This window comes from Vanessa cardui, chromosome 23 (genome assembly GCF_905220365.1).
Source record: "Vanessa cardui chromosome 23, ilVanCard2.1, whole genome shotgun sequence".
NCBI classification, from domain to species: domain Eukaryota; kingdom Metazoa; phylum Arthropoda; class Insecta; order Lepidoptera; family Nymphalidae; genus Vanessa; species Vanessa cardui.
The window spans coordinates 4,778,327-4,792,779 of record NC_061145.1 but is presented as its reverse complement, the minus strand read 5'-3'; the positions used below and the strand labels follow the sequence as shown (position 1 = coordinate 4,792,779).

At 33.3% G+C, this 14,453-nt stretch overlaps 1 protein-coding gene across 1 annotated transcript; it reads right to left on the bottom strand.

Moving 5' to 3' along the window:
• Window positions 1-1,791: 1,791 nt before the first annotated feature.
• Window positions 1,792-13,842, bottom strand: LOC124539622 (MICOS complex subunit Mic60-like). Its single transcript, XM_047116919.1, has 17 exons — window positions 13,813-13,842; window positions 12,922-13,109; window positions 12,150-12,355; window positions 11,369-11,407; window positions 10,287-10,444; window positions 9,281-9,407; window positions 8,384-8,547; window positions 7,692-7,817; window positions 6,988-7,060; window positions 6,344-6,444; window positions 6,036-6,146; window positions 4,988-5,105; window positions 4,530-4,667; window positions 3,882-3,985; window positions 3,331-3,432; window positions 2,454-2,542; window positions 1,792-2,019 (listed from the first exon to the last, which is right to left on the bottom strand). Exons 1-17 carry the CDS (start codon window positions 13,840-13,842, stop codon window positions 1,842-1,844), a joined length of 2,052 nt encoding a protein of 683 aa, XP_046972875.1. The 3' UTR covers window positions 1,792-1,841.
• Window positions 13,843-14,453: the final 611 nt, after the last annotated feature.

Sequence of the window (14,453 nt, the reverse complement as noted above, 5' to 3'; positions counted from 1 at the left end):
TCTATCAAATGCCTTTGGAAAAGCTTGTTAAAAATAGTTCCAAGAACTATCCTCAAAGTAGATCTGTCTTGAGGTCTTAGTAAGCATAAACCGTTTTATTACATACTAGTAGTATCCCATGGCTTCGTTCGTCGTTTTAGGGTGTTGGTTGTCATGTGTCAGGCAAATAAGTAGCCTGTATCCTTTCTTGGAAATCAAGTTTGCTCCATACTAAATTTCATCAAATTCGGTTCAGCGGTTTGATCGCGAAAGAGACACAAACAGAGTTACTTTCACAGTTATAATATTAATAAAGATATATATTTTTTGAGATATATTTTTTTGGGCTGAGATGGCCCAGTGGTTAGAACGCGTGCATCATAACCGATGATTGCGGGTTCAAACCCAGACAAGCACCACTATATATAAGTGCTTAATTTGTATTTATAATTCATCTCATGCTCGGCGGTGAAGGAAAACATCGTGAGGAAACCTGCATGTGTCTAATTTCATTGAAATTCTGCCACAAGTGCATTCCACCAACCCGCATTGGAACAGCGTGGTGTAATATGTTCCAAACCCCCTTAATGGAAGAGGAGGCCTTATCTCAGCAGTGGGAAATGTACTGGCTGACACTCACTTTTTACTATATATTTTTTTATTGATTGAAAGTGACATTGGCAGTGACAGCGATATTGACTTACTGACTGTACCGAGCTACAATTTGTCATAGTTGAAAGAAAATATATCAAAGTAAAACAAATATAAAACATTGCTGTTTTTATTGCCTGTTTCATGCTTCACAAATTTATATAATCGCAACAATATATAAAGAAATACTCATATCATTTCAGACAATCGTTTTACGAGTTATAATTACTTCGAAATACACTCTACATAAGTATACATACAAAAATGTTTACGTAATAGTATAATATTGTATATTAGTAAGCATGATATTGTTTAGCATTAATTATAGTGCAAAGTTATGGATACATTAAACAACCATTTTAAGCATACATACATCAAAATTTGTATGGTTTTTCAAATTAGGTTCTTTTAACTATCAATAAGTAAGCGTTATGCATTTATATAGAATTAATGAATATTGAAATAATTGCAGGAGGCGGTCCAAAGGACTTGCAATGTTTACTATTACTTTAAATATGTTTCATTTCATTAGTTATTATACATACGGTATAAGATACACTTGTAGTTATTTTAAGATAGTAGATATAAAAATCAAAGAAATCGTACACAATAACAATCAAAATCGCTTATAAGCAGAATCAAGTACACTGTTCAATTTTACTAGAACAAGATAAAAACAATTTAAATGAATACAAACTCAGAAACACAAAGACACAAATCTTTTACTGAAAGGACTTGTTGTTACAGCGTGATTAAAACTAACAAATCAATCAATGCAAATCGCTTTCGATTTTCCATCTCATCAACAATAATCGTTCCTAGATTGAACAAGATCTTGCTAAATTAATTCAAATATACACGTTAATATAGTGATTTTTCATATCATCAACAATAATCGTCCCTAGATTGAACAAGATCTTGCTAAATTAATTCAAATATACACGTTAATATAGTGATTTTTCATATCATCAACAATAATCGTTCCTAGATTGAACAAGATCTTGCTAAATTAATTCAAATATACACGTTAATATAGTGATTTTTCATATCATCAACAATAATCGTCCCTAGATTGAACAAGATCTTGCTAAATTAATTCAAATATACACGTTAATATAGTGATTTTTCATATCATCGACAATAATCGTTCCTAGATTGAAAAAAGACTTTGCTAAATTAATTCAAATATACACGTTAATATAGTGTACAGATTATATATACTGTACTCCAATGGCGGCGGCGTGCGCAATGACGGCTTCGGCCGCCTGACGCGTTTCGAGGTGCGCGCGCGCCGCGTCGTACCACGAGGCGGCCGCCGCGCGCGACGCTCCCTCCAGTGAGTTTACGTACCGAATGGCCGCAGCTAAGTTACCTCTCTCCATCCAGAATCTTTGAAAATGACTAAGTGTTCAAATCAAATCAAAATGCAAAACTCGTTTGTTCATTTTTTTTTTTGCTACATATATAGTCTATACTCTATACTAATGTTATAAATGTACAAGTAACTGTTTCTGTCTGTCTAACTGTCGCTCCTTCACGATCAAATTAATGAACCGAAAAATTTAAGTTTGGATATTTTGTAATAATTTCGATTTTATTTTTTCAGTTTGAGTCCCGGAGATAAACATACTACGAATTTCAAATCACCACTCGAGGGGGCTATATTATTGTATATATAAATAAAGCTATATTGTGTATATGTCATACGGGTAAAACTGCAGCTAGTAACAAAAAATAAACGGATGTAAATTTTTGCGAGTGCTTTTTATCACAAATTTATCTTAACTAAATAGAACGGCTGTATCTGTATCTTAAAATAATACCTTGCCCTTTGCAACAAATCGAAAGTATCCAAATCCGAGAAAGGTTCCTCCGGCATTTTGTCCACCTCCTCTTGTGGAATACCGGATATCTGGAAAAAAACCGATTGCTATACTAAAATCTACAATAACATTATAAATCCGAAAGTAACTTTGTCCCTTTCAAGGCCAAAACGCTGAACCGGATTTGACGATAATTTTAAACTTCAAGGATGGAACTAGGATACTTTTTAATGAAAAACAAAGCCGGGGAGCAACTACTATTCTAATTTCAATTGGCCTTTCCCCAAAAATCTGTTCCGCGAATCGAAATATTCTTAATGAGTTTTCTTCCGCGGCATTCGAAGATGTTACGTACTATACGTCCTTTTAGTGTAAGCAAATTCATTCTGATTATGTATACAAGGCATAACAAACAAACAGACTGTCAAAAAATAAAACGACTCTTGGTTTATGGAAGATTTTGGGGTCAGATTAAATAAATGGCGGAAAAACTACCCAACTCAATTACCACAAGGGCTACTACTACAAGGATTTTCCATAAATGTGAAGAATGTGAACTAAATTTTATTAAACTTCCTCTAAGTAGCTAAGCTAAGTATGCTCACACCTGTCTGTTGTATTGCCTATCGTATTTTGTATGTATGTATATTTACTTTTAAATTGTTAATGCACTAGCCCACTATGTTATCTCTTGTAAGTCTCTTTCAGTAGGGTTGCCTGGATGAGATCACTACTTAGTGATAAGGCCGCCCTTTGCATATTATCATTTATAGTGATTTTGATTTTAAGCTTTTTTATTGTATTTTGTTTATTTTCTGTGTGCAATAAAGCTGTTTATTATTATTATTAAAGATATCAGCTAACGAATAAACAATACCTTCATGAACAGAAGCGTGGACTGCAACCAAGACATAAAATAAACTGGCAATGGCGCTCCATCTTGTTCGACCAGTGCAACTTTCAAGGCAAGTTTTTCCATCTAGTCAAAACAATTACAAATGACCTTGGGTTAAATATAAACTGTTCGTGTCGTCAACGATTAATCAGCTGTAGAGCTATTCTGTAGAAGTTGAAACCGTACCTAGTGCTGCCTAGCGTTGATGTTTTGACAATTTGTTGTGGAAATAAAACAGCGCCATCTAGTAGTAGAAATAGGAATCACAGATTGTGAGTTTTTTATCAAAGATCGAATAACATTTGAAAGTGATAAATTTCGCGTTCGTGATTGGTTGCTTTCAGAAGTTTCTGAGTGCCGGCAACAATTTAAGGCTACAATAGAAATAAATTCAGATGCGTTCCAAGCCCTGGGCACGGCTAGTATAAAATATCAGCAAGATTATAAACCAGCGATCTATCATTGCAGATATACATTGTTTATGGACTTTTTCTTTCAAAAATACTTTTTTTTTTGAGTTACGTATGTTTTACCTGGTGATATTTCGCTTTCAAGACGCTTTCCGGTACCAAACCAGTTTCTCTAATAGACTCCGGTACCGCTTTTAATACAGTTGTTACTAATTGATCCTCAGCTCCTATGAAGGCAATATATGTAAATTTGCTTTAGTAAGACGAACAATGAAGATCTTTTAAGTTTATCCAATTCATGTTTCATAGAACTATGCTTAAGAATATATGTTTATTTGTATTGATCATGTGATGACATATATCAAAACAATTTAACAAGCTTTTACATGTTCCCATAGTGTAGGGAAAAAAATATCGGCCTTGAACTAAAGGCACCGTCAAATTTTCAGCACCATTTCAATTCTGCCAAACTGATCTTAAGACATTTCACAGGTGATTCTAAGACATAAATCATGAGCGAGATCCCTCTGATTACCTTATTGATGGATATTAAAGTTCTGGTAAAGACGTAGGCTTCACAATTTGCCAAAAATACATAGGTAAATAATACATTAAAATGTATCCCAAAATATTTCCCAATTATCTTAATTGCATCAAATCGGTAAGTTTATCGCGAAAATTACTAATCCAATACTATAAAAAGGCCAAATATCTCTAAAAACTAATAATATATGGATCAAATTACTCAATTTAAGTATAAGTTTCTCATACCCGCTGCTTTTTCAATGGCATTTAGTTCTTTATTAACATTGACGTACGGCTCCCCTTTCTTAGTGGCAGCCAGTAAAGATGAGCCCGCAATCCACAGGTCTTGCGAACGTTTCGTTTCACTCTCCGCTTTCAAACGAACTGAAAAATACCCAAACTCGTAAATCGTGTTACAAAAAGTTGCACTGGCTTACTCACCGTTAAAACTAGAACACAATATTACTGAATACTGTTGTTTGGCGGTAGAATATCTGATAAGTGGTTGGTACCTATCCAGACGGGCTTGCACAAAGCCCTACCATGAAGTAAACAGTTGACAACATCTAAGGCTTAAGCTGCTATTAACCTGACCTGAACTCATCCCACAGCCGAAGAACATGAGGTATGTTTAGCAGCTGTAGAAATTAAGTACTAAACCAATCATATAAGTAATACATGATACAAATAAGATGAAATAATACCGTTAAGTTTATCCTCAACGACTTTCAATTTTTCTGCCATTTCGCTAAGTTGCTTCGCGAACATTTTCTTTTCATATGCAACTTTTTCAGCGACGAGTTTGTTCAATCTTAAAGTCGCCTGAATTATTTGAAATAAATTAATTATAATTGTTAACGAAAACAAAATATATTTCAATCGTCGATTCTAGTAAATGTTTGCCATAAACAACAACGATTATATATAAATAACTTCTAATCGCCCGCGGCTGCGCTTGCTTTTTAGGGTGTTGTTTGCTTCATACCAAATTTCATCATATTCAGTTCAGCGCTTTGGTCGTGAAAGAGTTACTTTCACATTTAGAATATTAATATAGATGATATCCTGAATGTATGGGCAAAACCTTTTTGTTTTTTGCTCGTCTACTTTTTACCACTTTGATCTCAGTGCGGATGATTTACATGTAGCTGTATTTTACCCAACTCATACTGAGTACCTGACGACGTTTTCCTTCACGCTGAACTCGAGATTATTTAGGAACAGAAATTAGAGACATAGAAAGTCATTGGTCAACTTGGGATCTTCAGTTAAGTATCTTGTTCTTTTCCAAGTGCCTGATAATATCTTACGTCATTACTATGAGCATAATAAACTCAAAATGAGATTACATACAGATAGACCCGACTTTCGCGTTATAATATTAATTGGATTTCTTATACAATTAATATTCTAACCTATATCCCTTGCAGTTAGAAGATTCAAAAACCAAAATACATATGCTTTATTCATGTAGGCTTTTACTAGCACTTTTAATTCGTCATTTCCCCAACTATATTAAGAGAAGCTACCACCGGTTCGGAATGCAGATTCACTTGTCCATCAAACCTGACTTTTACAAATTTATTTTATGTAGCGGTGAAGGGATGGCACCTAGTCAGATAAACACTACACCTTCCAACCAGTGGCAGGTATCAAATCCAACCAAACATTAGAGTAATGTATGTGTTACCAAACAGTTTATAGTGTACATCGAAATCATGTATCAATCAACGATATTATGAAAACAGTAACCTCTTCTTCTTTTTCATTTAATTTAACGTCCATGATTTCTTGGTGTCGTTCTAGCTGCTTCTTTAACGAATCCTTCAGTAATTTCTCATTTGCAAGTTTTTGATCATTTTGCTGAAATAATGAGACAAACATCAGCAGTGTGACAAACTCATTCAAAACATATATGATTATGAATGTCAATTAGTTCAAACTTTGACTAAAAAATATTAAAACATGTTTTGCTATCTGTACTCTTTGTCGTCTCACGCACACTAAGACATATTGTAAGCACGAGCGTTACTCGACAACGCACACATGTAAACACTTACTCTTTTTTTAAATTCGTTGTCCAACTCGATTCTCTTCTGCTTAAGAACACTCTGCATCATGGCTTCTCTATTTTTCCTTTCGATGTCGCCTTGAGGTAAAGCTGAGCACAAGAAAATGCTTGAAATATTATTGAGCGGCCATTTTATCATGTAGTTGCGAAAAGGCACGATCTAAACCAATCTAAACCATACCAAGCAATCCAACTAATTCTACTATTAGAGCAGTTTAAATATTTTTTAATATAGCAGTAATAGGGATTTGGTTAAACAGAGTTCCGGAATCGGCGGGCCATGTGCTAGCCAACTATGTAAGAGATCATATATGAAGAGATGAATATATAATATTTAAATATGCGTAGGAAAGTTAGCGGTTTTACATTTTCTTCGGATCCAGTTGTGTTACTTTAGTCCAGAATTTCAGTGATAATTTTTGACAATAAAATGCAACAAGTTTTTACTTTTTCCATTAGATCTTAAATAGAAAACCTTGGAGTCTGTATCTTCAATAGTTAGCTAACCAGGGCAAATATTAAATAAGTTAAGACTCGGCACATGCCTTAGGCCAGGTGGGGGGAACAAAATGAGTTTATTATACTTCTATTGTATTTACTATATAGTAAGACATATAATATAGAATGACTAACTTTCAAAGGCCCGACTAACTCTATCGGTCATGCCGACCACTGCTTCCTTTAGTTCTGCCATCAATTGTTGAGTCTGAAAAAAAATCATTTTAATGAAACAATTGGCAAAATTTAACGCAAACTGTATTATTACAATCATTATCTCGTTTCCGATCAGCAAAAATTAATACTATTGAAAAATTTTACAACAGAATATAATAAGATTTTAAATGAACATGGTTATTTTTTTACTATAAGTATTTAAAACGGGATGTTTACCATGTTCTTTTTTTATTTCCTGTGCTTGAGAACAAGACATTCGTAGGTATTATCAAAATATAGAGCTACATAAATAAAAAAAAACATACTAAATATCCCGTTTTAAATAAGTACTTGTAGAATATAGTGAATTCACTTAGAAATTAAAGACGACAATTTGAAAATATTAATTTAAACAAATTTGAAAGTATTCAGTGTTAAGACTCGCAAAATAACAATAACCCGGATTGATGTCATCCAATTTGAATGGTGAATGAGCCATTGTTATTTGTGTGTGCCTTTAACCAAGAGATACCATCTTAGTACCTAGGTTGGTGGCGTATTCGCGATTCAAGGGATGGTAAATGTCAGTTCTAATGTCAATGAGTGGTGGTGACCACCGCAGTGACCTAGTTTGTATTTGAATCCATTAGCTAACGATGCGGCATGATGATATTGGTACTCACGTAACGATTCGTATGATACAATAATAGATCCAGATCTCCTTGAAATTGCAATTTATCTTGCTCATATTTAATTTCTGGAAACATTGTCTCATTTTCGGCCGCGTATTTGTCTATTAAATGTTCTACCTGAAAAAAAATGGAATTGTAGTCTACAAAAAAAAAAAAACGACCTCGGAAAACATGTAAATCAAATTTTAAATTTAGAATTTGATGCCTGTCACGACATTAACCTAAATTTAAAGCGGGTGATAAATAGAGCCGAGATGGTCCAGTGGTTAGAACGCGTGCATTTTAACTGATGATTGCGGGTTCAAACCCAGGCAAGCACCACTGTATATATGTAGGTTCTATAATTCATCTCGTGCTAGGCGGTGAAGGAAAACATCCTGAGGAAACCTGCATGTGTCTAATTTCATCGAAATTCTGCCACATATGCATTCCATCAACCCGCATTGCAACAGCGTGGTGGAATATGTTGCAAACCCTCTCCTTAATGGAAGAGGAGGCCTTATCTCAACAGTGGGAAATATACAGACTGTTACTTTATTTTACTAATTTAAAGCGGAAACAACAAACAGTTTCTTCATTAATTGGTTGATAAACGATATAAATTAAAATATAATACGAAGATAATATACATAAGACTTAATTACACGTTTTATATTTTAGTCAATACAAATAATACTTATAACCTTTTGCCACTGATCGTCCAAGACTATAGACTTGTCATTCTCCCATTGATACAGTATGCAAGACGTTTTTATTTGTTGTAAGTAATCCTTCATAAGAGTCATCGTGTTCTCTATCTCTTCTTTTGTTCCTTTTAATCCACACTCCAAGTAGCGTGTCAAATCCTCTTAAAATAATATTTATTATTATTTATTTTTTACTTACATCCTTTTTCTTTTTTTAACAAATTGTTATTAAAAGATCATTATTTTATAAGTTGTGGGATTTTTTAGTAATTTCGAAAAATATGACAGGTTCTGTTTTGTCTCAATTTTTAATGTAAACTGCCAATCACTCATCTATATTTGGCGCCAAATTTATGACCCTTTAAAAAAAAATTCTTATACGTCGCCGTCTATAACTGGCCAGTAACTTAGTTTATTCTTAGCTAAATTGTAACAATTTAGTAAATAGCAATTAAGAATCCTTTTTAATTTTCTGCTTCTTTATCTGGAGATCTTTAAAACGAGACCAAAACCTTTTTATGCCCTATCGCCCTATTCTATCGCCCCTTAATGACTGGGACAAAAATCAGCTTACTATATTGATAAGATTCTTGTGTCACATGTAATGAACTGGTAAGGTTACATATGTGACTTCGACAGTTAGTAAACGTAGGTACATATATTATAGGAACAGTTTTGAATGTTATCTCATCTTTACCACAAGCAAAATGATTCGTTGATTATAGTAGGTAATCGGACATTAGGACCAAAACGGATAGACTAGTCGTATCCACCTTTCTTGTATAGCGTCATATATACCAAGATTTACACATAGACAATTTTAATGATTTCTTAATTTTCTTATAGGGATTTAGAACGAGCACTATACTTATTACTTCAAATTTAAACAAGTACCGATATCAGCAGTCGCTTGCTCTGCCTTCTTTATGGATTCGGCAACTAAATTTAACCGTTCAGCCATGTGGTTTCGTAATTCTTTCAGAGTTGGTATCGAGAAGTTTTGCATCGTCTCAGCGACAATCTGTAATAGGACAAAAATCTTATTTATGTTAAAATACGTGGAAAAAGTTAGTTTTAGTAAATATGTAAATATATTACCAGAACTAAATTAAATCAAATATCCTTGTCATGCATAGTTATGTAAGAAAATTGTAAGTTGTAGGACCTTATTATATATTTAAGGCATACACGCGAAGTCTAAACGATAACACTCGATTAATGACCAATTACTGTAATATCTCTTATCAAATATAATTTCAGGATACATGTATGATGTATTGTTTGTAAATCTACAATTGGTTATTATTAAATAGCCATTTTGTGTTATTTAATTCGAGTGGAAATGTAATGTGTTTCCAGTAGATAATGATATAAATATGTTTAATTTTTCAAAACAATGAAGGAAGAAGGAGAACCTTTAGCACTGTCATAATCCTATGTAATAGCGAATTCAAGTAAGCCAACTTAAGCAACCTAAACGTACAGAACAGCACGATCACTGGGTATTCAAAGAAATAATGGGATGATCAAAGGGATGGATCAAATGCAATGATGATGTTAATATAACAGGCCAACATATGTGCACCAACTATACACACACTAGTAAAGTACTATGACATTTCACGATTGTGAAGCGTAGCTGTCAGGCACACCAAGAAAATAAAATTGACTCGTTTATCTTAATTATTTCTAATGGTACAACACTCTAGATCTAGATATATAAATTAATATGTAAATGCTGTTTAGAATACTCAAAGAGCGTCGATGCTTTGTCTATACGCTGGTCATCGCGTTTATTATACTCATATCTTGAAATGAACGCACCTTAAATTTCTGATCGCTAAAAACGCTTGGGTTATTTATGATTTTTATAAGTAAAATATATATATTCATTTCTTACCTGGTTATAAAGAGAGCATGCTGTTGACGCTGTGTAATAATTACTTAAGGCTTCATTACCGAGATCCTTTAATCGATCGATTACTTCACATGTGGTTTTTGTAACAACGATCGGTTCAGGTTTTTCGACACATACCGGTTTATCTGGGTCTATGGATTCTGAAAATGATTAACATAGCAATGATTATATCAATAAGAACTCGATTAAAGTGGTACTATTTCTGAAAGGCGACATTCCAATATGATTCAAAATTTTAAGCGTAAACTCTATATATTTCATTCTTTTAATCCAATGACACGGTTATCCAGCAAGACACAACCACAAAGGGATTAGATGCAAACGGACGACTTTTCGTATATTCCTTGGGTTGATATAGAACTTCTATAGTCCGGAGAGACAATACAAAAAGATTATCGACCTAATATATCAAACCAGTATCAATATGTATGTTTACTTTTTTAAAATCAATAAATACAACATGGATCTGGCCTAAATAAATGAGGCTTACAATTATGGCAACCTCATCGCTACACAGCGATCTCTTTCAGGCTAGCAGAGCTATATCTTTTATACAACATAGGTACAGGTCATCTGCTGGTAAAAGGTTACCCATGCACATTGGCGCTGTAAAATGTACATCACTAATGTACGTAATGACTAATAAAACCGCTAAACAACAGTACGCAGTATTGTTGTGTTCCATGTAGTTTGAAGGGTGAGTGAGCCCGTGTAACTACAGGCACAAGGGACATAACATCTTAGTTCCCAAATTTGGTGGCAGATTGACGATGTAAGAAATAGTTAATATTTCTTATAGCATCATTGTCTATGGGTGATGGTGACCACTTACAATCAGGTGGCCCATTTCCTCGTCCGCCAAACTATTCCATAAAAATAAAATAAAAAAAAACGTTTCCCTTGTGCCTATTGTCACATTCTATCACAAAATTTTAACCGGAACACAAACATACCAAGAACTGCAGCTTCTCATGTAGAATATATAATGTGTAATCTACCACGGGCTTCCACAAGCCCTACCAAGTAACTACTAAAATAAAATACAAATATTTAGAAAAACTAACCACCTTTTTTGTCTTCGACTCCAGTTTGGGGAGTAATCGCTTAAATAAAATATAAAAAGTATCATTTTATTTGTTTAATCTGTTACGAAATCAATTAGTATCGCAGCACAGCCAATTAGAACGGAATTAGTTACGCTATTTTATGTATTATATAACAAACGCAATAAAATTAATTAACAACGTTGGATATCATTGAAATGGCAATGTCAAAATCGTTATTAAAAATAACATGTGAATTAATACGATAAATAAATAAAAAATCAATCATTTTATATAATAGAGGGAAAATTTGCCTCAATGTGACTTAACGCGTTATCATTATGAGGGCATTAATTTATTAAGTAAGACGATTCTTACGTTTTGTTACAATAGGGTTGGAGTTTCGTTAGTTCTTATTTATAATACAAAAAGCGCAAATTTAAAATTATTGTGCAATTGCCGAGGTTCGCCCGGATGTTACCTTTAGAACCTTTGAAGTAAGATATACTCGTAAATATTTCGAAAAGTTCTCACTAAGAAAAATAAACATTAAAATCCAAATGTGCATTAATATTTTTTCTTTAGATTTTTACGTAATAAATATTAAACAGGGCAAGGGGTTCGAGTATTCTTTTTTCATTCTTATACTACGGGAGTCCGTAAACGTCGGAAGTCTTACTTAATAAAGGAATGGTCCCTATGTGACGATTTAATCTGACAATTTTCTCTACATCGCGTAAAAGAATTTTCAAAAATAACAAAAGAATAAAGATCACTTCCATGATTTCCAATAGAAACTTACGGATCACAGGTTTCTGAGACTCATCCATGGAACAAGGCTTGGGTTTGTTATCATCTGTTAATGTTTTATAAAAAAAATTCTTAACGTCTTCGACGCATTGCCGCGCAAATTCGCCATATGTCATGTTCTCTTCGTACGCGATAGCGATGAAATCGTCGAACCAAGGAGCGTATATTATAAGCCAGTCGCGAATTTCTGGAGAACGCCTGAATTTGAATTGAAAGAAACGTAAATTAAACTTCAAAATCTTTTTCTCCATATTTTTTTTATTATTATCGCCAATGCGCCACCAAACTTGAGAGCAATATATTATGGTTCTTGTGCCTGTAGTTACACTGGGTCACTCATCTTTCATATATATCTATACAAAACTATTTTTTGATGAATGGGAAATGCTTTGATAAGTGAGTGATACGTATCGAAGCAAGCCACCAAGTATACCCTTTTTTTAGGTGTTTTAATACCTCAATCCCAATACCTATCCCGATAATATTGTGTAATAAGACGTTATCTAACGGGTTTCAATTCAATTCTGACTTCTCTTTCTTTCATTACTAATTTAATATTTGAAACAAGAAGACGCAGCATTTAAGTTAACAACTCTAGGTACCTATTAATTAATTGCAAATATAAGTAAGTGGGCACAACCGTCCACAGACATTGGCGCTGTAAGAAATACTAACCATCCCTTCGCCAATGCGCCACCAACCTTGGCAGTCAGATGTTACGTCCTTGTGTCTGCGATTAGAGTAGCTAGTTCTAATGTACTTACTTGGCGATTACTGCAAATGCACCGGCAATGAAAATAACAGTCAAGGCGCCCCAAAATGCAGTGTCATCCTTGGGTTTAGGTGGGGGTGGAGGAGGCTTGGGTGGACATGGCTCCCGAACTTGCACCTTGTATTGTGTTCTCGGATATTGACATATTTTTAAGACTTGGATTTCTACTCTTTGACGACGCTGTGTGATGTACAATAGTTATGTAACTTAGTTATGAAATAATAACTACGAAAGGCCAAAGACATATTTAATTTAGTATTAAATTACTTGAACAAATGTACAACTCTTTAACTTGAATTACTGACATAATAATATTTTAAATTAACATGGTTATTAATATTATTAAAGTTATTGATTTCGCGATATTTACCATGTTTTTTTTATTTTTGTTCAGTGGAGCTCGATATTTCGACATTATCTATGAGATAGATTCGTAGATAATGTCGAAATATCGACCTAATCTGAATACTACTATATAATACTAACATAATATTATGGAAATATTTTAAAATTTCTATTTGCAAAAAAAACCGTATTCGTAATAAGATATAATTGTTAAAATATGTTGTTTAGATTGAGGCAAAACACTTACCAATATATTTGTAATATTGAACAAATTGTTTTTAATTCTAAACATTTTAATTGATTCAAAGAATAATGTAATAGGTCTGTCATCTATTTTTCTTTCTTTCTTGACATTTGACAGAACAGCCAGTATGTAATTAATGCGTTTCTTAGTTCTTTAGTTTATTAAAAATACAATAAACATGATCAACAATAAAGAACAGTGTAATTTATCAAACTGTAGCGAAACAAGACTTGATGTGTGAGAGGGACAAATCGATCGTGAAATGCAATCTTGAAATATGATTCATAGACTAACCTTTTCTAACACTGAATAGTCCGAATACATACATACATATATAATTGTATTTAACTAATATGACTGTATTTTTTAAATGTTGAAAAAGAGTTACTACTGAGTTTCTTGCCGGTTCTTCTCGGAAGAATCTACTTTCCGAACCGGTGGTAGCTTCACTTAATTGTTAAATGACGATTCAAAAGTGCTTGTAAAAGCTCACTTGAATAAAGTTTATTTTGATTTTGATTGCCTATATAAAATAATAATAATAAATAGTCTTGTTTGTCTCCTTATAGAGAATAATAATAACTCCTTGTCTATGGTTACAAATTATAAAGCAAAATATTGTTTTTGTCTATAACTGTAATGATAAAATAAAATGAACTTTTTTTTATTAATTTGACTTTCCCTACACATAATAATAGGTCAAAAGGCCCATAGGTCAATCAGTTTGTCAAACAATTATGCAATAGCACTTAGGTGAGAGATATATTACACTATACTGGTAATTACGTAGTCATCAAATATCTACACTTGATGTAAATTTTTTTACCAGAATTCGGCTCAAAACTCCGATTGTTTTTATGCAGAACATACCGCTGATATGCCATAGAAATAGTTTAACTGTGCACGTAATATTGTAGTGTACGCACATCTGCTCT

Bases quoted from the DNA above. Each gene is read 5' to 3' on its own strand.
- LOC124539622 (XM_047116919.1), bottom strand. From the start codon at position 13,842: ATGTATTCGGACTATTCAGTGTTAGAAAAG. The intron at 13,110-13,812 runs GTTAGTCTATGA...TACATCACACAG, and splicing joins ACTATTCAGTGTTAGAAAAG to CGTCGTCAAAGAGTAGAAAT. The intron at 10,445-11,368 runs GTTAGTTTTTCT...AATCATTTTCAG, and splicing joins AGTCGAAGACAAAAAAGGTG to AATCCATAGACCCAGATAAA.